The sequence below is a fragment of the Lissotriton vulgaris genome, chromosome 6, assembly GCF_964263255.1.
Source record: "Lissotriton vulgaris chromosome 6, aLisVul1.2, whole genome shotgun sequence".
NCBI lineage: Eukaryota > Metazoa > Chordata > Amphibia > Caudata > Salamandridae > Lissotriton > Lissotriton vulgaris.
In genome coordinates, this window is record NC_141694.1 from 1,190,993,572 (window position 1) to 1,191,008,863 (window position 15,292).

The 15,292-nt window shown below is 45.7% G+C and overlaps 1 protein-coding gene across 2 annotated transcripts in view; it reads right to left on the reverse strand.

Annotated features, from left to right (window-relative positions):
* The window catches only part of KATNA1 (katanin catalytic subunit A1), a 223,708-nt gene that overhangs the window by 126,714 nt on the left and 81,702 nt on the right, over positions 1–15,292 (reverse strand). For both annotated transcript variants that reach the window (XM_086927296.1, XM_086927295.1), the window contains exons 4-5: positions 10,441–10,627; positions 576–697 (exon numbers count right to left, since the gene is read on the reverse strand). In XM_086927296.1, the coding sequence (XP_086783422.1) occupies positions 576–697; positions 10,441–10,627 (309 nt within the window). The remainder of the gene's footprint in view (positions 1–575; positions 698–10,440; positions 10,628–15,292) is intronic.

A 15,292-nucleotide genomic window follows, 5' to 3' on the forward strand; every position in this document is an offset into this window, starting at 1 on the left:
GCACCCCAACAACAGCGTAAAGGGGCAGGTAGAGAGATTACACAAAAAGCCATTCAAAAGTGCAAACTTTCATATAAAGATCTTAAGCATTTGAAAGTGATATTTTCTTCCATATATAGCATGATCATGCCATAGCAATAACTTCAAGCAGAGCAATACAATAACTGAGCTGATTTGCATGGAGCAAGGAAGGGGACTGTTAAGAGCCATTTCTCGGTCAAGGTCCCCATTAACAGCACTGCAATTTGTAATGCATTTTAGAAGCTATGCTGCTGGCCACAAAACCCCAAAGCACAACCGGTTGGCAACTAAAACAATCGGGGAAAGAGGCGCAGCTTCACATCTTGCTAGAAAAAACAAAAAGCGGCTATGGTGCTCAAGGTTCTGACCAGAATCAAACAAAAGAATAGTGTGCATTATTCTATATTCTGGAAGGGTGGCTAAATCACACACATGCTACTTTGCACATAGCTCGAAGAGTAAGATGTTTATATTTCTACTTACCAACTCCAGGCAGGAACATTAGTGTACCCAAATTTCAGAATGTGCTTTATTTAATATTTAACTGAACTCACCATCGAACGTTTGGATTTTGCGAAATGATATCCCTTTCCAAAGCCTCCACCAAGTCTTTATCATAGCCAGTGCCATCAAATTTCTGCAGCTCACACTCTGGAACTTCAGGAGTTGGTTTGTTCTGAGAGAGTTAAAAAAAACTGCGATTGGCTCTGATGTATGGTGCAACTGTGTTTTTCAGCTATATGTTGGTTTTATTAACAGCATTATTCAACTGTCTTCCTTTAGCAACAATAAAGACGTGCACTGCAAAAAGTAATACATTGTTACATATCACAATAAAGGTGTAGTTAAGATACTATAATAAAGTGGTAACCGTCAAAACTACTCTGAGGGCCACAAGGTAAACAAGAGCTACTGGGCCCAACTGTGGTTGGTTGAGGCTTTTAATTTGTGGTGCCCAAGCTATAATTGGTGCTGGGTAACTTGGCTAAGTCTTTCCTGTCCAGCACATGACTAAAGAATCAGTGGTCGAGCAGTCAGTTTCATTACATGGCAGGAGTCCAGTCCAATGGAGGAAGAGAGCGAGACACACAGACCAGCGCGAGACATGCAGAGACCAGCGCGAGACATGCAGAGACCAGCGCGAGACATGCAGAGACCAGCGCGAGACATGCAGAGACCAGCGCGAGACATGCAGAGACCAGCGAGAGCGAGACACAGACCAGAGAGCGAGCGAGACACAGACCAGAGAGCGAGCGAGCGAGCCAGACCAGAGAGCGAGCGAGCGAGCGAGCCAGACCAGAGCGAGCGAGCCAGACCAGAGCGAGCGAGACAGACCAGAGAGCGAGCGAGCGAGACAAACCAGAGAGAGCGAGAGAGACCAGAGAGAGACACAGACCAGAGAGCGAGAAGAGAGACACAGACCAGAGAGCGTGAAGAGAGACACAGACCAGAGAGCGTGAAGAGAGACACAGACCAGAGAGCGTGAAGAGAGACACAGACCAGAGAGCGTGAAGAGAGACACAGACCAGAGAGCGAGAAGAGAGACACAGACCAGAGAGCGAGCGAGCGAGACAGACCAGAGAGCGAGCGAGCGAGACAGACCAGAGAGCGAGCGAGCGAGACAGACCAGAGAGCGAGCGAGCGAGACAGACCAGAGAGCGAGCGAGCGAGACAGACCAGAGAGCGAGCGAGCGAGACAGACCAGAGAGCGAGCGAGCGAGACAGACCAGAGAGCGAGCGAGCGAGACAGACCAGAGAGCGAGCGAGCGAGACAGACCAGAGAGCGAGACAGACCAGAGAGCGAGCGAGCGAGACAGACCAGAGAGCGAGCGAGCGAGACAGACCAGAGAGCGAGCGAGCGAGACAGACCAGAGAGCGAGCGAGCGAGACAGACCAGAGAGCGAGAGACACACACACAGACCAGAGAGAGCGAGAGACACACACACAGACCAGAGAGAGCGAGAGACACACACACAGACCAGAGAGAGCGAGAGACACACACACAGACCAGAGAGAGCGAGAGAGACCAGAGAGAGCGAGAGAGACCAGAGAGAGCGAGAGAGACCAGAGAGAGCGAGAGAGACCAGAGAGAGCGAGAGAGACCAGAGAGCGAGAGAGACCAGAGAGAGACACAGACCAGCCAGCGAGAGAGACCAGAGAGAGACACAGACCAGCCAGCGAGAGAGACCAGAGAGAGACACAGACCAGCCAGCGAGAGAGACCAGAGAGAGACACAGACCAGCCAGCGAGAGAGACCAGAGAGAGACACAGACCAGCCAGCGAGGCGAGAGACACAGACCAGCCAGCGAGGCGAGAGACACAGACCAGCCAGCGAGGCGAGAGACACAGACCAGCCAGCGAGGCGAGAGACACAGACCAGCCAGCGAGGCGAGAGACACAGACCAGCCAGCGAGGCGAGAGACACAGACCAGCCAGCGAGGCGAGAGACACAGACCAGCCAGCGAGGCGAGAGACACAGACCAGCCAGCGAGGCGAGAGACACAGACCAGCCAGCGAGGCGAGAGACACAGACCAGCCAGCGAGGCGAGAGACACAGACCAGAGAGCGAGAGACACAGACCAGAGAGCGAGAGACACAGACCAGAGAGCGAGAGACACAGACCAGAGAGCGAGAGACACAGACCAGAGAGCGAGAGACACAGACCAGAGAGCGAGAGACACAGGCCAGAGAGCGAGAGACACAGGCCAGAGAGCGAGAGACACAGGCCAGAGAGCGAGAGACACAGGCCAGAGAGCGAGAGACACAGGCCAGAGAGCGAGAGACACAGGCCAGAGAGCGAGAGACACAGGCCAGAGAGCGAGAGACACAGGCCAGAGAGCGAGAGACACAGACCAGAGAGCGAGAGACACAGACCAGAGAGCGAGAGACACAGGCCAGAGAGCGAGAGACACAGGCCAGAGAGCGAGAGACACAGGCCAGAGAGCGAGAGACACAGGCCAGAGAGCGAGAGACACAGGCCAGAGAGCGAGAGACACAGGCCAGAGAGCGAGAGACACAGGCCAGAGAGCGAGAGACACAGGCCAGAGAGCGAGAGACACAGGCCAGAGAGCGAGAGACACAGGCCAGAGAGCGAGAGACACAGGCCAGAGAGCGAGAGACACAGGCCAGAGAGCGAGAGACACAGGCCAGAGAGCGAGAGACACAGACCAGAGAGCGAGAGACACAGACCAGAGAGCGAGAGACACAGACCAGAGAGCGAGAGAGACAGACCAGAGAGCGAGAGAGACAGACCAGAGAGCGAGAGAGACAGACCAGAGAGCGAGAGACACAGACAAGCATTTGCAATGCAATAGGTCTTGCATTTACCAGAGTTTGAGCTATTGACATTGCAAATGACAAAGCCTTTTATTTTTGTTTTTAAAACATAAATAAAAGGCATTGTCATTTACAATGCCAATAGCTCAAACTCGCGTAAATGCGAGACCTATTGCATTGCAAATGCTTGTTGAACCCTTAGCGCTGCATCGTACATGGAGGCTTCAAGCGAGGTCACCTGGTGTTTTTAGTAAATATTTGAGCTTGCTGCTGCAGAGGAGGGCCTGGCCCTTCCTGGCAGCAGGCTGTGTTTATACTGCCTGAAAGCACCTTCCTTGTGGCTTCTTTCCTCGCAGTGACTGGAAACTGGGGGCCTCATTTACAATCTGTTGAGGTAGAGCAGCGCTGCAAGCCTCCCTGCTGCGCTGCCCTTCCTCAAAAGAAAAGGGCCGCCTCGCAGCAGCCTGAGGCGGTTACCAAAGCCAAACATGAGCACCATCAGGTTGAGATTCTGGCCAGCGTACAAGGCTACTCACGCCCACGAAGTGCCAGAACCATCTTAGTGCTGTTTTGAGGCAGTCACGCTCCAGTGTATGGCTGAGGCCAGGAACAGAGAGACAGGGAAGTAAGTCTTACCCGTCCATCTTGGCCCTGCGCCCCTGTACTCACATTTGAAAACAAAAATTTTCCTATCCATAATATCAATGGGGAGATCCATTTTTAAATGTCAAGAGTAAAACACTACTGCTTCAAAAGCTTATTTGAATCTCTACTCTTTAAAATATTATGTTGTATGTAGGCAAAGTTTTATAAGCAGTACATACATGTGCTTTTTAAATGCAAGCATTTGCAATGCAATAGGTCTCGCATTAATTAAGTTTGAGCTTTTGGCATTGCTAATTATTGCAACACCAATTGCAACAAAAGTCTATAAATTGTAGGGCAAAAAAATGTGTACTTATTTTGTAGCAATGGTGGCATGCTGCGCTTTAGATGAATAGGTTCAAAAGTAGAGTGCCATACTCCGATTGCTACAATAGTTAATTGTGGATGTGTTAACAATTGATGTGTGCACTGAATGCTGGTGGTGTGTGTGCCTGGTGGAAGTGTGCACTGCCGGCTGGTGGTGTGTGTGCCTGGTGGAAGCGTACACTGGCGGCTGGAGGCGTGTGTGCCTGGTGGAAGCGTACACTGACGGCTGGTGATGCGTGTGTGCCTGGTGGAAGCGTGCACTGACGGCTGGTGATGCGTGTGTGCCTGGTGGAAGCGTGCACTGACGGCTGGTGGTGTTTGTGCCCGGTGAAAGCGTGCACTGACGGCTGGTGGTGTTTGTGCCTGGTGAAAGCGTGTACTGCCAGCTGGTGGCGTTTGTGCCGGTGAAAGTGTGCACTGACGGTGTGGTTGTGTGTGTGAAGTTGTATGTGTGAAGCACGTCTATAGTGTATAAAAAAGTCCTCCAGGACTGTGCTGTTCGATTTATACTATGGGTGTGACTATTGATAGACTGAAAATCAATACATTAGAATGTTAAATAGAGAAGACTCTCGTGTTGGATTCTTTTTTAATTTGATTTCATTGACCAGGCTGTGGTAAATTATTTTGCTGCTCTCAAATCAGCTGCTGTTTAAGTTACTTTGTAGAAAAATCCCTATGAAATAATGTCCGCTTCAGGAAAAGTGCAAAAACGATGTCATAAGAAAACAAGTGTAACATATGAGCAGTGATGCATTTAACAGACGCCACGGGCTGAAATATAGGTATAGCTGCATACAGCTGTAGGGTATATTAACTCAATATGCAGACTAAACTTTAGAACACCTGGACACAGTTTGTCCTGAAAATAGGCAAGTCTGTAAAGCAGAGCTTACTTTACGTCAGTAAAGCAGAGTTAGGCCTGGGACTTTTTTACTCCTTCACACTACACACAAACTGCTCTGAGCAGCCACATTTTACCTCATTTCAGCAATGCTGCACAAGTGCTATTCATAGTGCAACTACACTTGCGCAGTTCACATACTATTTCACGTCAGCAGAGCTGGGCTTCGCTTTGTACAGTATCTCACAAAAGCTGTAGCCCACTTTGCAAGAGCTTTGCTGGGCTGACCTTGGACAAGATCAGTTTTGGAAAGTCACACATTGACGAGCCTATAATACTGGCCTTACCTTCCACATTTTTGAATATCAGATTTATTAGAAGACAGTTTATAATAGGAACATCCGCAACGCTTATCATTTGCCTTTATGTAGCGCTCACTTTTCATCAATTTGCCAAACACTTTAATATATACCTTTGTCACTTCATAATCTTTGTCGCTTCAAAAATTCAGACGATTCCTAAAACTAGATTTACTTAGTTTATAGCCTATGTTTTTGGTTTAACTTCTATAAACTAAAAAAGGTAGAGTGGTTACATTTATATAGTGCCTTTTATCATAGAAAAGGCATTCGGCATAAATTGCCTGGCGGAAAAGCTTAATTACACTGCTCATCAGGCCATCTCCACAGCCCGGTCCACCCAACACAAAACAATGGCTTGAAACAAACAGGTCACATGCTGTTACAATTTTTACTAGCCGGAGCACGCGGATGTTCCGCAAGCTGCGCTAATCTCGTGGACAATGCGTGGAACACAACACGTTGCGTCGCTTCCCCCTACATTGTGGGCCTGTCCCGTTCTTCAATACTTGCTCATACACTGTATTAACTACTCGCATGTCATTCCGTGCCACTGTCGCACTGTTTTCACTAAGTGGTCGCATGATATCTTTATATCTGAACTTCCTATCAGCATCGGATAAATCCGAAATTCACCAAATGGACCTTGATTCCAGTCAGTCCCAAAACGGCCCAGTATTTTAAAAAAAATAAAGTCCAGAACAAAGTTACAATCTGACCAACGGAAAAGGAAATTTCAGAAACAAAACAAGTATCAATGCGACAACCCCAAACGGCAGAAGGCAAAAACCCTGAAGGGATATTACTTTCTAGACTGCTGAACAATTGCAAAACGTGCTTGTAATCGAGACAAGCAGCACACATTATTTCTTCAGCGCTCCCGCCTCAAAACACTCCGACAGACAAGACAAAATTAAGAGAAACGAGATGCGATAAACACTTTCGATTAAGAATGTGGCGACTATTTTGAACTTTTGGGTGCATCTGGATCTGTCTCACTACGAACTGCTGTCATCCCACCCCTGAATCCCCACCCCACCCGAAGTCTGTTATGACGACCAGTCCAGTGAAAAGCATACTCCCCCTCTTCTCTATCAACAATCCGTAATGTCAGGGCGGGGAAAGGGGAGACCTGGGAAGGCTCGCGCATGCGCGGTACAGGAGGCTCGTTCCCAGTGGCGGCGTGTGTATCTGCGAGAGCTGAAGTACCGGGTCTGAGGAGGGGCCCGGGTGAAGAGCGCCAGACAGCAGTGCAGGGCTCCCATGAGTAAGGGGAGAGCCCTGCATTGTGCTGGCAGAGAAGGAGCACCCCCCCGCAGACCAGTGAGTGGGGGATTCTCCATTTGTTGGGTGCACGACTGAAGCGGGCAGTAAGTGGTTGTGCCGATATTAGCAGTATCAACGTTTATTTCCAGAGCTTTCTGGACGCCGGTGGTGGGGAGGGTTGCTTGGTCGGGCCGGAGCTGGGGTGCTGTGACTTCGGTGCATGCGCGTTGATGGGCCGTGGAGAGGCGGGGGACGGGTGGGGCGGGGGGAGGGGGGGGGAAGAGTCTGTGTGTGTTGTGAATGGGAAGAGCATGCCGGAATCGGAGCGCGTGTTCATGCGCGCGGCCTGCCCATCTCTTGTCTCCCTTTTAGCTCCTTGTAGGCAGAGCTGACAGCAATAGGTCTTGCACTGCGACAGGGCTTTCGCCCTGTATCGCATGTGCGAGACCTAACCAGAGAGAGAGAGAGACACAGACAGAGAGGCCAGAGAAAGAGAGAGGCCAGAGAAAGAGAAAAGAGAGACCAGAGAAAGAGACCAGAGAAAGAGAGAAAGAGAGACCAGAGAAAGAGAGAAAGAGAGACCAGAGAGACACAGACCGACCAGAGAGCGAGAGAGGAGAGAGAGAGGAGAGAGAGACATAGACCGACCAGAGAGCGAAAGCGAGAGAGGAGAGAGAGACACAGACCGACCAGAGAGCGAGAGAGAGAGGAGAGAGAGACATAGACCGACCAGAGAGCGAGAGGGAGACACAGACCGACCAGAGAGCGAGAGAGGAGAGACGCAGACCGACCAGAGAGTGAGAGAGGAGAGAGAGACACAGACCGACCAGAGAGCCAGAGAGGAGCGAGAGAGAGCGCGCGAGAGAGAGCGAGAGAGCGAGAGACCGACAAATCAGACAGACAGACAGACAGACACCCACAGTCCTCCTCGTTATGGGTCCTCCAGAGGTTCATTCACACCTGGCGACATGAGGTGAGTGGGGGCGTATGCTCCTTTGACAAAGGGAAGGGCAGAGGCGGGAGCAGTTCAAAGGAACAATCTGTCACAGCGGGAGTCTCTACAATTCAGAGTGATTCACAACACAGGCCGAGGGAGTACCTGGTGTTCACATCTGGCTCCGCTGAAATATGTCCAATAGAGGATGAAAGGACCAAGCCTCCCTCTTTATTACACTCCCTGGAAGTGCCAACCTTACTAAGAAGCCCGATCATGTCCCTGACAATGAGATAGGAGGCCAGCTACGCCCAGTCTGGCCACGTTACTGATCCTAATGAGCACAAAAAAAAGGTATGGTGCCATCACCATGCTGATGTCACTTAACTCCAGGTAATGGCAATTTTGTTTAGGGTTACTAATGTTTTTTTTTTTTAGGGGACAGCCCCAGCAGCTCTAGACACACTGCTACCAGGTTGCTTGCTTACCTTCCTGCCTCTTGCTCTGATTTGCTTAAAGGAGGAGAATGTGCTCTCTTAAACTGGTGTGTTGCATCACAGTTGGGAGGGAGGAGAATGCAGCAGCACAAATTAGAAAACCCCAAAAGCATAACGTGGAGTTCGGTGTTAGAAGCAAACCGGCGCCTCAACGCCTATTCCCTTTTATCTAAAGCCACCCAATCCAAGAGGGCTGGCGTAATCTTACATTGTCTATGACAAGACAATGGCGCCTTAGTTCCACCCCCCCCCTTTTTTTTTTTAAAATCGCCTTAAAGATTTCAGAAATTCAGGCAGAGTTTTTCATATTTGAGAGACATTTTTCAAAAGTAAATTTTACACTTTAAAATGTGTTTTGTGGTTTCAAACTTATGTAAACGTGATAAAGAATACATTTCTGAATTTCAAGGTGTACTGTTGCATTTAAAATACTCTTTATTTAAGAGTTTTCTATTAGGAATACATTCTATTTCAGGCGCTCTTTACACCATGATAAATCAAACAGAGTACACATGGACCAACCTAATAAGCAGAAGGGTACGCAATTCACTGATCTGCTGTTCGTGGTATGACTGAGAAATCCAATGGACTGGCATATTTCCATGTTCGCATTTAAATCCTTTGCATGCAGTGCTTCATTATGTAGTTTAAAACCCATCCAATATTTTTTTTGGTACTTGCTTTTCTCAGTAATTTGTCATATCTGTTATCTGATGCGGATATCTCAGCAGGGGAAGAATTCTTGCAGTGCATGTTGATACTTAAAGCTTTTTATTTAGTATGGAAAATGCATGGAAGGAAAGATTTGCCATTGTCTTTCACTTGATCAAGTGTAATGGAAGATTCTGACAGGACATGTTTTTAAAGTCCTGAAGCATCTATAACTACAGTTTGGACCTTTTGGCACTTGGATGGAAGCCACTAGGCTGTGTACTAGTTAAGGAGTATCCCCATTTTGGGATTGTGACTGGGACCAATTTGTTTCCGGTTTGATAGCGGGAGGTTGAAAGGAGCTAGAGAAACTGGTATATCCCGTTTCATTTTCCTGCCTAGACTAAGAGTTACTTGAATGGTTAGAGGTCACTAATAAACAATTAGTGGTGGTTCCACAGTGCTGAGTACTACGGTAGCGTGGTAGAGTGGCATCTGATCAATAGTGTGTTGCTTGGGGTGGGTTTGAACATATGGACTCCAGGCTGTGCTTGCGGTTACCTATGCCGTTGCAATGAGCATCTTCGTTGCCTTCCTCAATAAGCACTTGCTAGAATTCTGCCAGACAGTAGCCTCAGACCTTCGTCCACTGCTGGTAAAGACATCACCAGCCTTGCCCGTGATCCTTAGGTGACAGGAATCGTCCATCCACTCGGCATCAAGGCAAGTTATTCGGTATCTTCAAGCATCTGCACTACTTTTCTCCTAATGGGCTTGCTTTTCATAACTTCTGTTTAATGAGTGAGCCAGAGCTTCTTGTTTCGTTTAGGGACAGCTGGCATCCTGCCCGACAACGCCAATAACTACTGGTCTTCATCAGCGTAAAAGTAGAGACAAAGCTAGTGTGGCAATATTTTACTTTGCCAATGCTTTTTTTCATTTCTATTTTGAAGCCTTTTAATTTCTTTTTGCGCATTTTTTTGGTTGAAAAGTATTTCATCCAGTCACAGTAATTCAAAGCAGTTGGTCCCTTTAGTTTATGCCTAAAAGGGTAATTTTCCTGAGTACTGCAGAAAAATGTTCACACAAGATCTTCTTTCCCAGATGCATAATGTGCCTTAAACTAAAATGAAACACTACAAAGGGGGGAACACTGTGTTGCCTACATCAAGGTTCAGTTTCTTAAACAGTGTGGCATGAATGGACATTGCAAGTAAACTACAAAAAAAGTGTATGTGCACGCTACTGATTTAAGGTTTCTTAGTTACACCTCAGTGTTGCCTGAAACGGGTACAGAAAAGACATGCAAATGCTGGAGCCGAGCATTCAATAGCCTAACACATGGACATATCTACAAAGCGATGTAAAAAAACAAATTTAAAAAAAAAAAAAAAAAAAGGAGAACAAAGATTGGGGTTTACACTGCAAATGTTTTAACTTCACCAATATTTTAAACTGCTGTTAAGATTAGTTGGACTCTACAATTATGGCTGGGTTAAAAAAAGATCCCTGATCAGTGTAGGAGAACACCATTAATATCTTATCCATCTTTATCCCTGATCAATTTTGCAAAATGAGACCAATTTCACCTTCTTGATCTTTCAACCAAAAAGAAATTACCTTTTCGTCCTTGCTTTTACTCAGAGGCTCCTTCTTATCCTTGACACGGATTGGCTTGATCCTTTCGTTATTTGCATTTCGCGATGATGGGCGGTTCAAAGGTCTAGCAGCATTGTTTAGCCGGTTATTTTGGGGTCGTGGGTCAATGCATAGTGCGGACTGGCGTTTTCTGGGTCCTGGAGATGGTCTTAAGAATAAACAAGTATAAAAATAAACATCCTTCATTTACTTTTTTTTAGGAATATTGAAAAAACTAAACATGAGTCTAGGATGCCATATTCTAAATAGTGTAAAACTATGTGGAAAAAACATAAAAAAATGCAAGCACATCAGACTTTATTGTATGCGTGCTTGATCATGCTACACTTAGTCTGCTTAGCGCTTTGGGTTGTTTGCTACTATTGGTGCACACGCTTTGTTGTGCACTATTCACCCCAAAAAATCTAGCTATCTCCTCAATTTTTCAAAGTTGAAACTAGTCCTTGTTCAGTGCACAAACCATCTTACCATTTTAAAGGACAAGTTGATTAGGAATTAAAACAGAGCCAAAGAGATCTGGAGTCATGCACAGGTTATAGGAAGAAGAAAAAAAAAGAAAAATGCACGAAACAGGGATTTCAAAACTAAGTGCAAGCGCTCCTGCCTCCACACAGGTTTAGAATGCCAAGCAGGATCACAATTATACCCAAATCTGTTGCCACTTTCTGAAAGTTCTGAAGTCGTGAAAATTAGGACGAATATTAATCAAGAAGGTGGTCTTTTCATACTACATCACCCCATTTTCGCTCTTTCCCATTTGGTTGGGAGAGGCTTTCCAGCGAACAACAGTGGGAAAAAGACTGAAATTGCTAACTAAGCTTCAAGCAAAAGGGTTGAAAGATTTTCTGCCATTAAGAATGCTTCACAACCCCCCAAATCCCCCAACAAATTTCTGTGAGCACTTACAAACAGCATTTGTGTAAGTACAGCGCGGTCAAAAAAGAATAAGTGGTGATGAGCATTAATCTAAGTCACCCATGCAGAGTTAGCTTTGGCGGAATGAACACGAGATAATTGTAGCATGGACGCTATTGAAACTATACACCATCAAAAAAGAACTGCGAAACTGGCATTACTGCCTCATTAACTCGTTCTCTACAAGCTAAATTTGCAAGTGTAAACTTTTACACAACCACACGGCTGTATTTAGACAAAAAAACACGTGCGCACCAAACTGTAATAGCCTACAGCAAGCAAAGACATGACCGTTCGTAGATGTACACAGATCTGACACTCTGGATAGCAGAACCCTACAGAGGAGAACCCACAAACTGGACATTAGGCTACCTAGTCAGAACGCTCAGTGAGCCTAGCATTTGCAGAAGACATCTGTAAATGGCCTACAGGGCACACGATTGACTACTTTACAGGACCCACCTAGGTTTTCATCCTTTGAAGTGTGATAAAACGAGTACTGGAGATTTGGGTAACAGTAGCATGCAGAAACTATGTGAACACCTTAATAGGATATGCTTGTTAAACAACTCATTGCTTAAGATGAGGACACTGTCGAGCCAGTTGATTAGTCGCCATTGGATAGATGTATGGGCATTTGTTTGAAATTTAAATCTTGCATACTTTTTAAAAAGGCCTAATTTTGTGTAGGTTTGGTTGGATTATTCTTAAAGAACCGGAGTTGGGCAAAGGATTCTGCCTTTGAGGCTTCATATAATCTGCATATATCGAATCAAATATATATTTGGGTAGGACGAATGGCAGTAGGGACCACAGAGATCAGATCTATGCTGTAGGTTCATATGACCTCACAAGACATTAAGAGGAAGGGCAGCTATAGGATTTCTTACTGAAGGCAAACAGTGAATTGGGATGTGTCATTTTGAAGATATTCTGTGGTCTACCTAGCAGGGAAGGTTAAGCTGGCCGAGCAATGATCCACTTGAGATGAGATTCCTGGGTCCTGTTGAAAAGGACCCATCTATTCCAGTTACACTTCATTCCATGTGGGTAAAAGGAAAATAAGGTTAATGGGGATCCTACGGATGAAGGACTAAGTAGGATTAAACGATCAGAGCTCTGACAAGCTAGGATGGCCAAAGGGTGTTCCCAAGTAATCCTGGAAAGATTTTTGTAAAAACACATTTAGACTGAATTAGGCTTTTCTTACACTTAATTCACTAAACAGTTGAAAAATAGATCGGTTTAACATATAGAAATCTTATTTCAATTATTTTTTATTACATTCAAACCTTTGAAATTTAGAACTTAAATTTAACATGCACTGTGCAAAACCTACTTTTAAAGCCACACATGAAAATGTATACCCGAGTGAGGATGAGAGAGTTACAAATGTATTGTGTGTAGATGAGGACAAGCTCTGTGAGACCAGGAAAATAGTAAGATCTATAAACAACCATTGGCAGAGCCAATAGGTCTCACCTATGCAAGCGCTATTGCTGGTCCTCGGCATGGCTAAAAGTTAATGAGGTAAAGGAGCGTGGGAGGGTAGAGTGGGGTATTATAGGCTGCAGGGCAGAGCAGAGATGTACAGAAGAATGACAGAGTGCAGTAATGCAGAAAAGAGTGGTGCACAATAGAGAGCAGTGACATACAATAGAGTGTTTCAGATTAGAGTGCAAGACGTAGAGTGAAGTGGAAAGATGCAGAGTGTTGAAGAGTAGGGCGCAAAGTAAAACGGTGCAGCAGAATGCAGTGACTTAAAGCACAATGGTGTAGAGTGCATTGGAGCAGAGTGGTGCAAAGTAGAGTGGCAAAGAAGGCAGTGGTGCAGAGTAGAGTGCAGTTGCTTAGAGAAACAGTGGATTGCAGTGCTGCAGAACAGAGTGGCGTAGAATGCAGTAACGTAGAGCGCAATGGTTTAGCGGCACATAGTGAAGTATAGTGGCGCACAGTCAAGGGCAGCGGCACAAAGTAGATTAGAGTGACAGAGCGCAATAGCAGAGTTGAGTGGTGTAAATTAGAGAGACAGAGTGAAATGGCGTAGTGTGGAGCGGTGTCGAGTAGGATGCAGCGACGCAGTGTGGCGTGGCATAGAGTGCAATATGCATGGTGTGGTGTGGTAGCACACTGCCATTAGACAACAAATGAAATGTCCACTAACACACACTTTGGTAACCACGCCAAAAAGCAACAGGCATTCTGCTTTACATAAGAGGAGAGTAAAGCCACAATGTCACTGAATATGGCTCAAAGGAAAAGGGATGGCTACTAAAAGAACCCTAATAGGACCATCGAAAAAGGGGTAACATGTATTCAATAGTTGAAAAAAAGTCAGATAGTCCATCCAAAAGTTGATACTGTAAAGTCCACTAATCCAATTCGACAGTTCGACCCAAAGGAGGTGTTATCCATAATATCTTCAAATGAAATCAGTAGAAAATTCACAGTCACTAAGAGAATAGTCCAACCATTGTAGGATTTACACAGCCAATATAAGTCAGTTCAGTGAACAAAGGAAAAGGGTTGGCTACCAAAAGCACACTAATAGGACCATCGAAAAAGGGGCAACATGTATTCTACAAATCAGAGTACTCAATAGTTGAAAAAAAAAAAAAAAATAAGATATTCCATCCAAAAAGTTGACACTGTAAAGTCCACTTTAATCCAATTAGACAGTACGACCCAGCGGAGGTGTTATCCATAATGGTGTGGCTCACTGGTTAGAGGCGGCAGACCCGGAAGCAAAGGTCGGCCCGGGACTAGGGTTCAATACCCGATGCTGCAGGGTCGTGGACCAGGGTCAGCGGACTCTATAATTCTCGCCTCGGTGCCTACTCTAAACAGGGATCACACTCGGCAACTCTGAGCATTAGCTTGCCTCATCTCCACAACGGCCCCCCACATACGCCGGGGATGCCTGGTTTCACCTTTGAGATACCCAGTAGGGACCATCTCACAGGGAAAGCCAGGACGGGTACCCCAGCGGTCTACAGCGCAGAGATACCCCATGTGGGGCGATTCATGCGCTTTACAAGACATCATTACATTACATCTTCAAATTAAATCAGTAGAAAATTCACACAGCCACTAAGAGAATAGTCAAACCATAGTAGGATTTACACAGCCAATATAAGTCAGTTCAGTGAACACTGGTTTCGTCGATAGGCATGTGACACCTCGACTTCTTCAGGGCTGTAAACATTTAAATAAGGAATATCAAAAACAGACCAAGCATAAACATAACTGGAAAAAACCATCACCCACCATAGGCGTCAAACACAAAAGGAAAATAAATGAACACAAGATGTGACAGTAGGTAAACCCCAAGGATCGTTGGACAAAACACCAGAGTGCAAGACAAGTTGCCTTAGTCTGAATTATTTTTAGAAGGAGTGAGCGACCCGAAATACCTTTTCAATTTCATTACCCAAGCCCTCAAGGGTAAGTTTGCCGTCAAGGGAATTTATTTAAACTATATTTTGTTTAGTTCAAATTGTTTTTGAGAAGGACCAATCATTTGTCCTTAGAATGAATATATCAACAATCCTATTCTAGTTTGACAAAAAGTATTACATCAACATATAACATGTTAACATATAAACAGAGACACAAGGTGTATACGAAAAAATATATCTTTATCAAATAGCTCAATTAAAGATGTCAGCTACAAATACAGATCAATAAGCAAATAAAAATTAGGACTGATGGTACACATATAAATAAATTACAAGGTGACACAGCAGAACCTAAACAGACACCTATCCCAGATCACATTGAGTAAAACAAAAGAGAGGGATAAGGTGTGTAGTCGACGTTTCGGTTTCTCTGACGTTAGTTTGTTGAAACCATCCTCAGGACTGTTATTAAATTATGGTCTGTATAGAGATATTGTTGT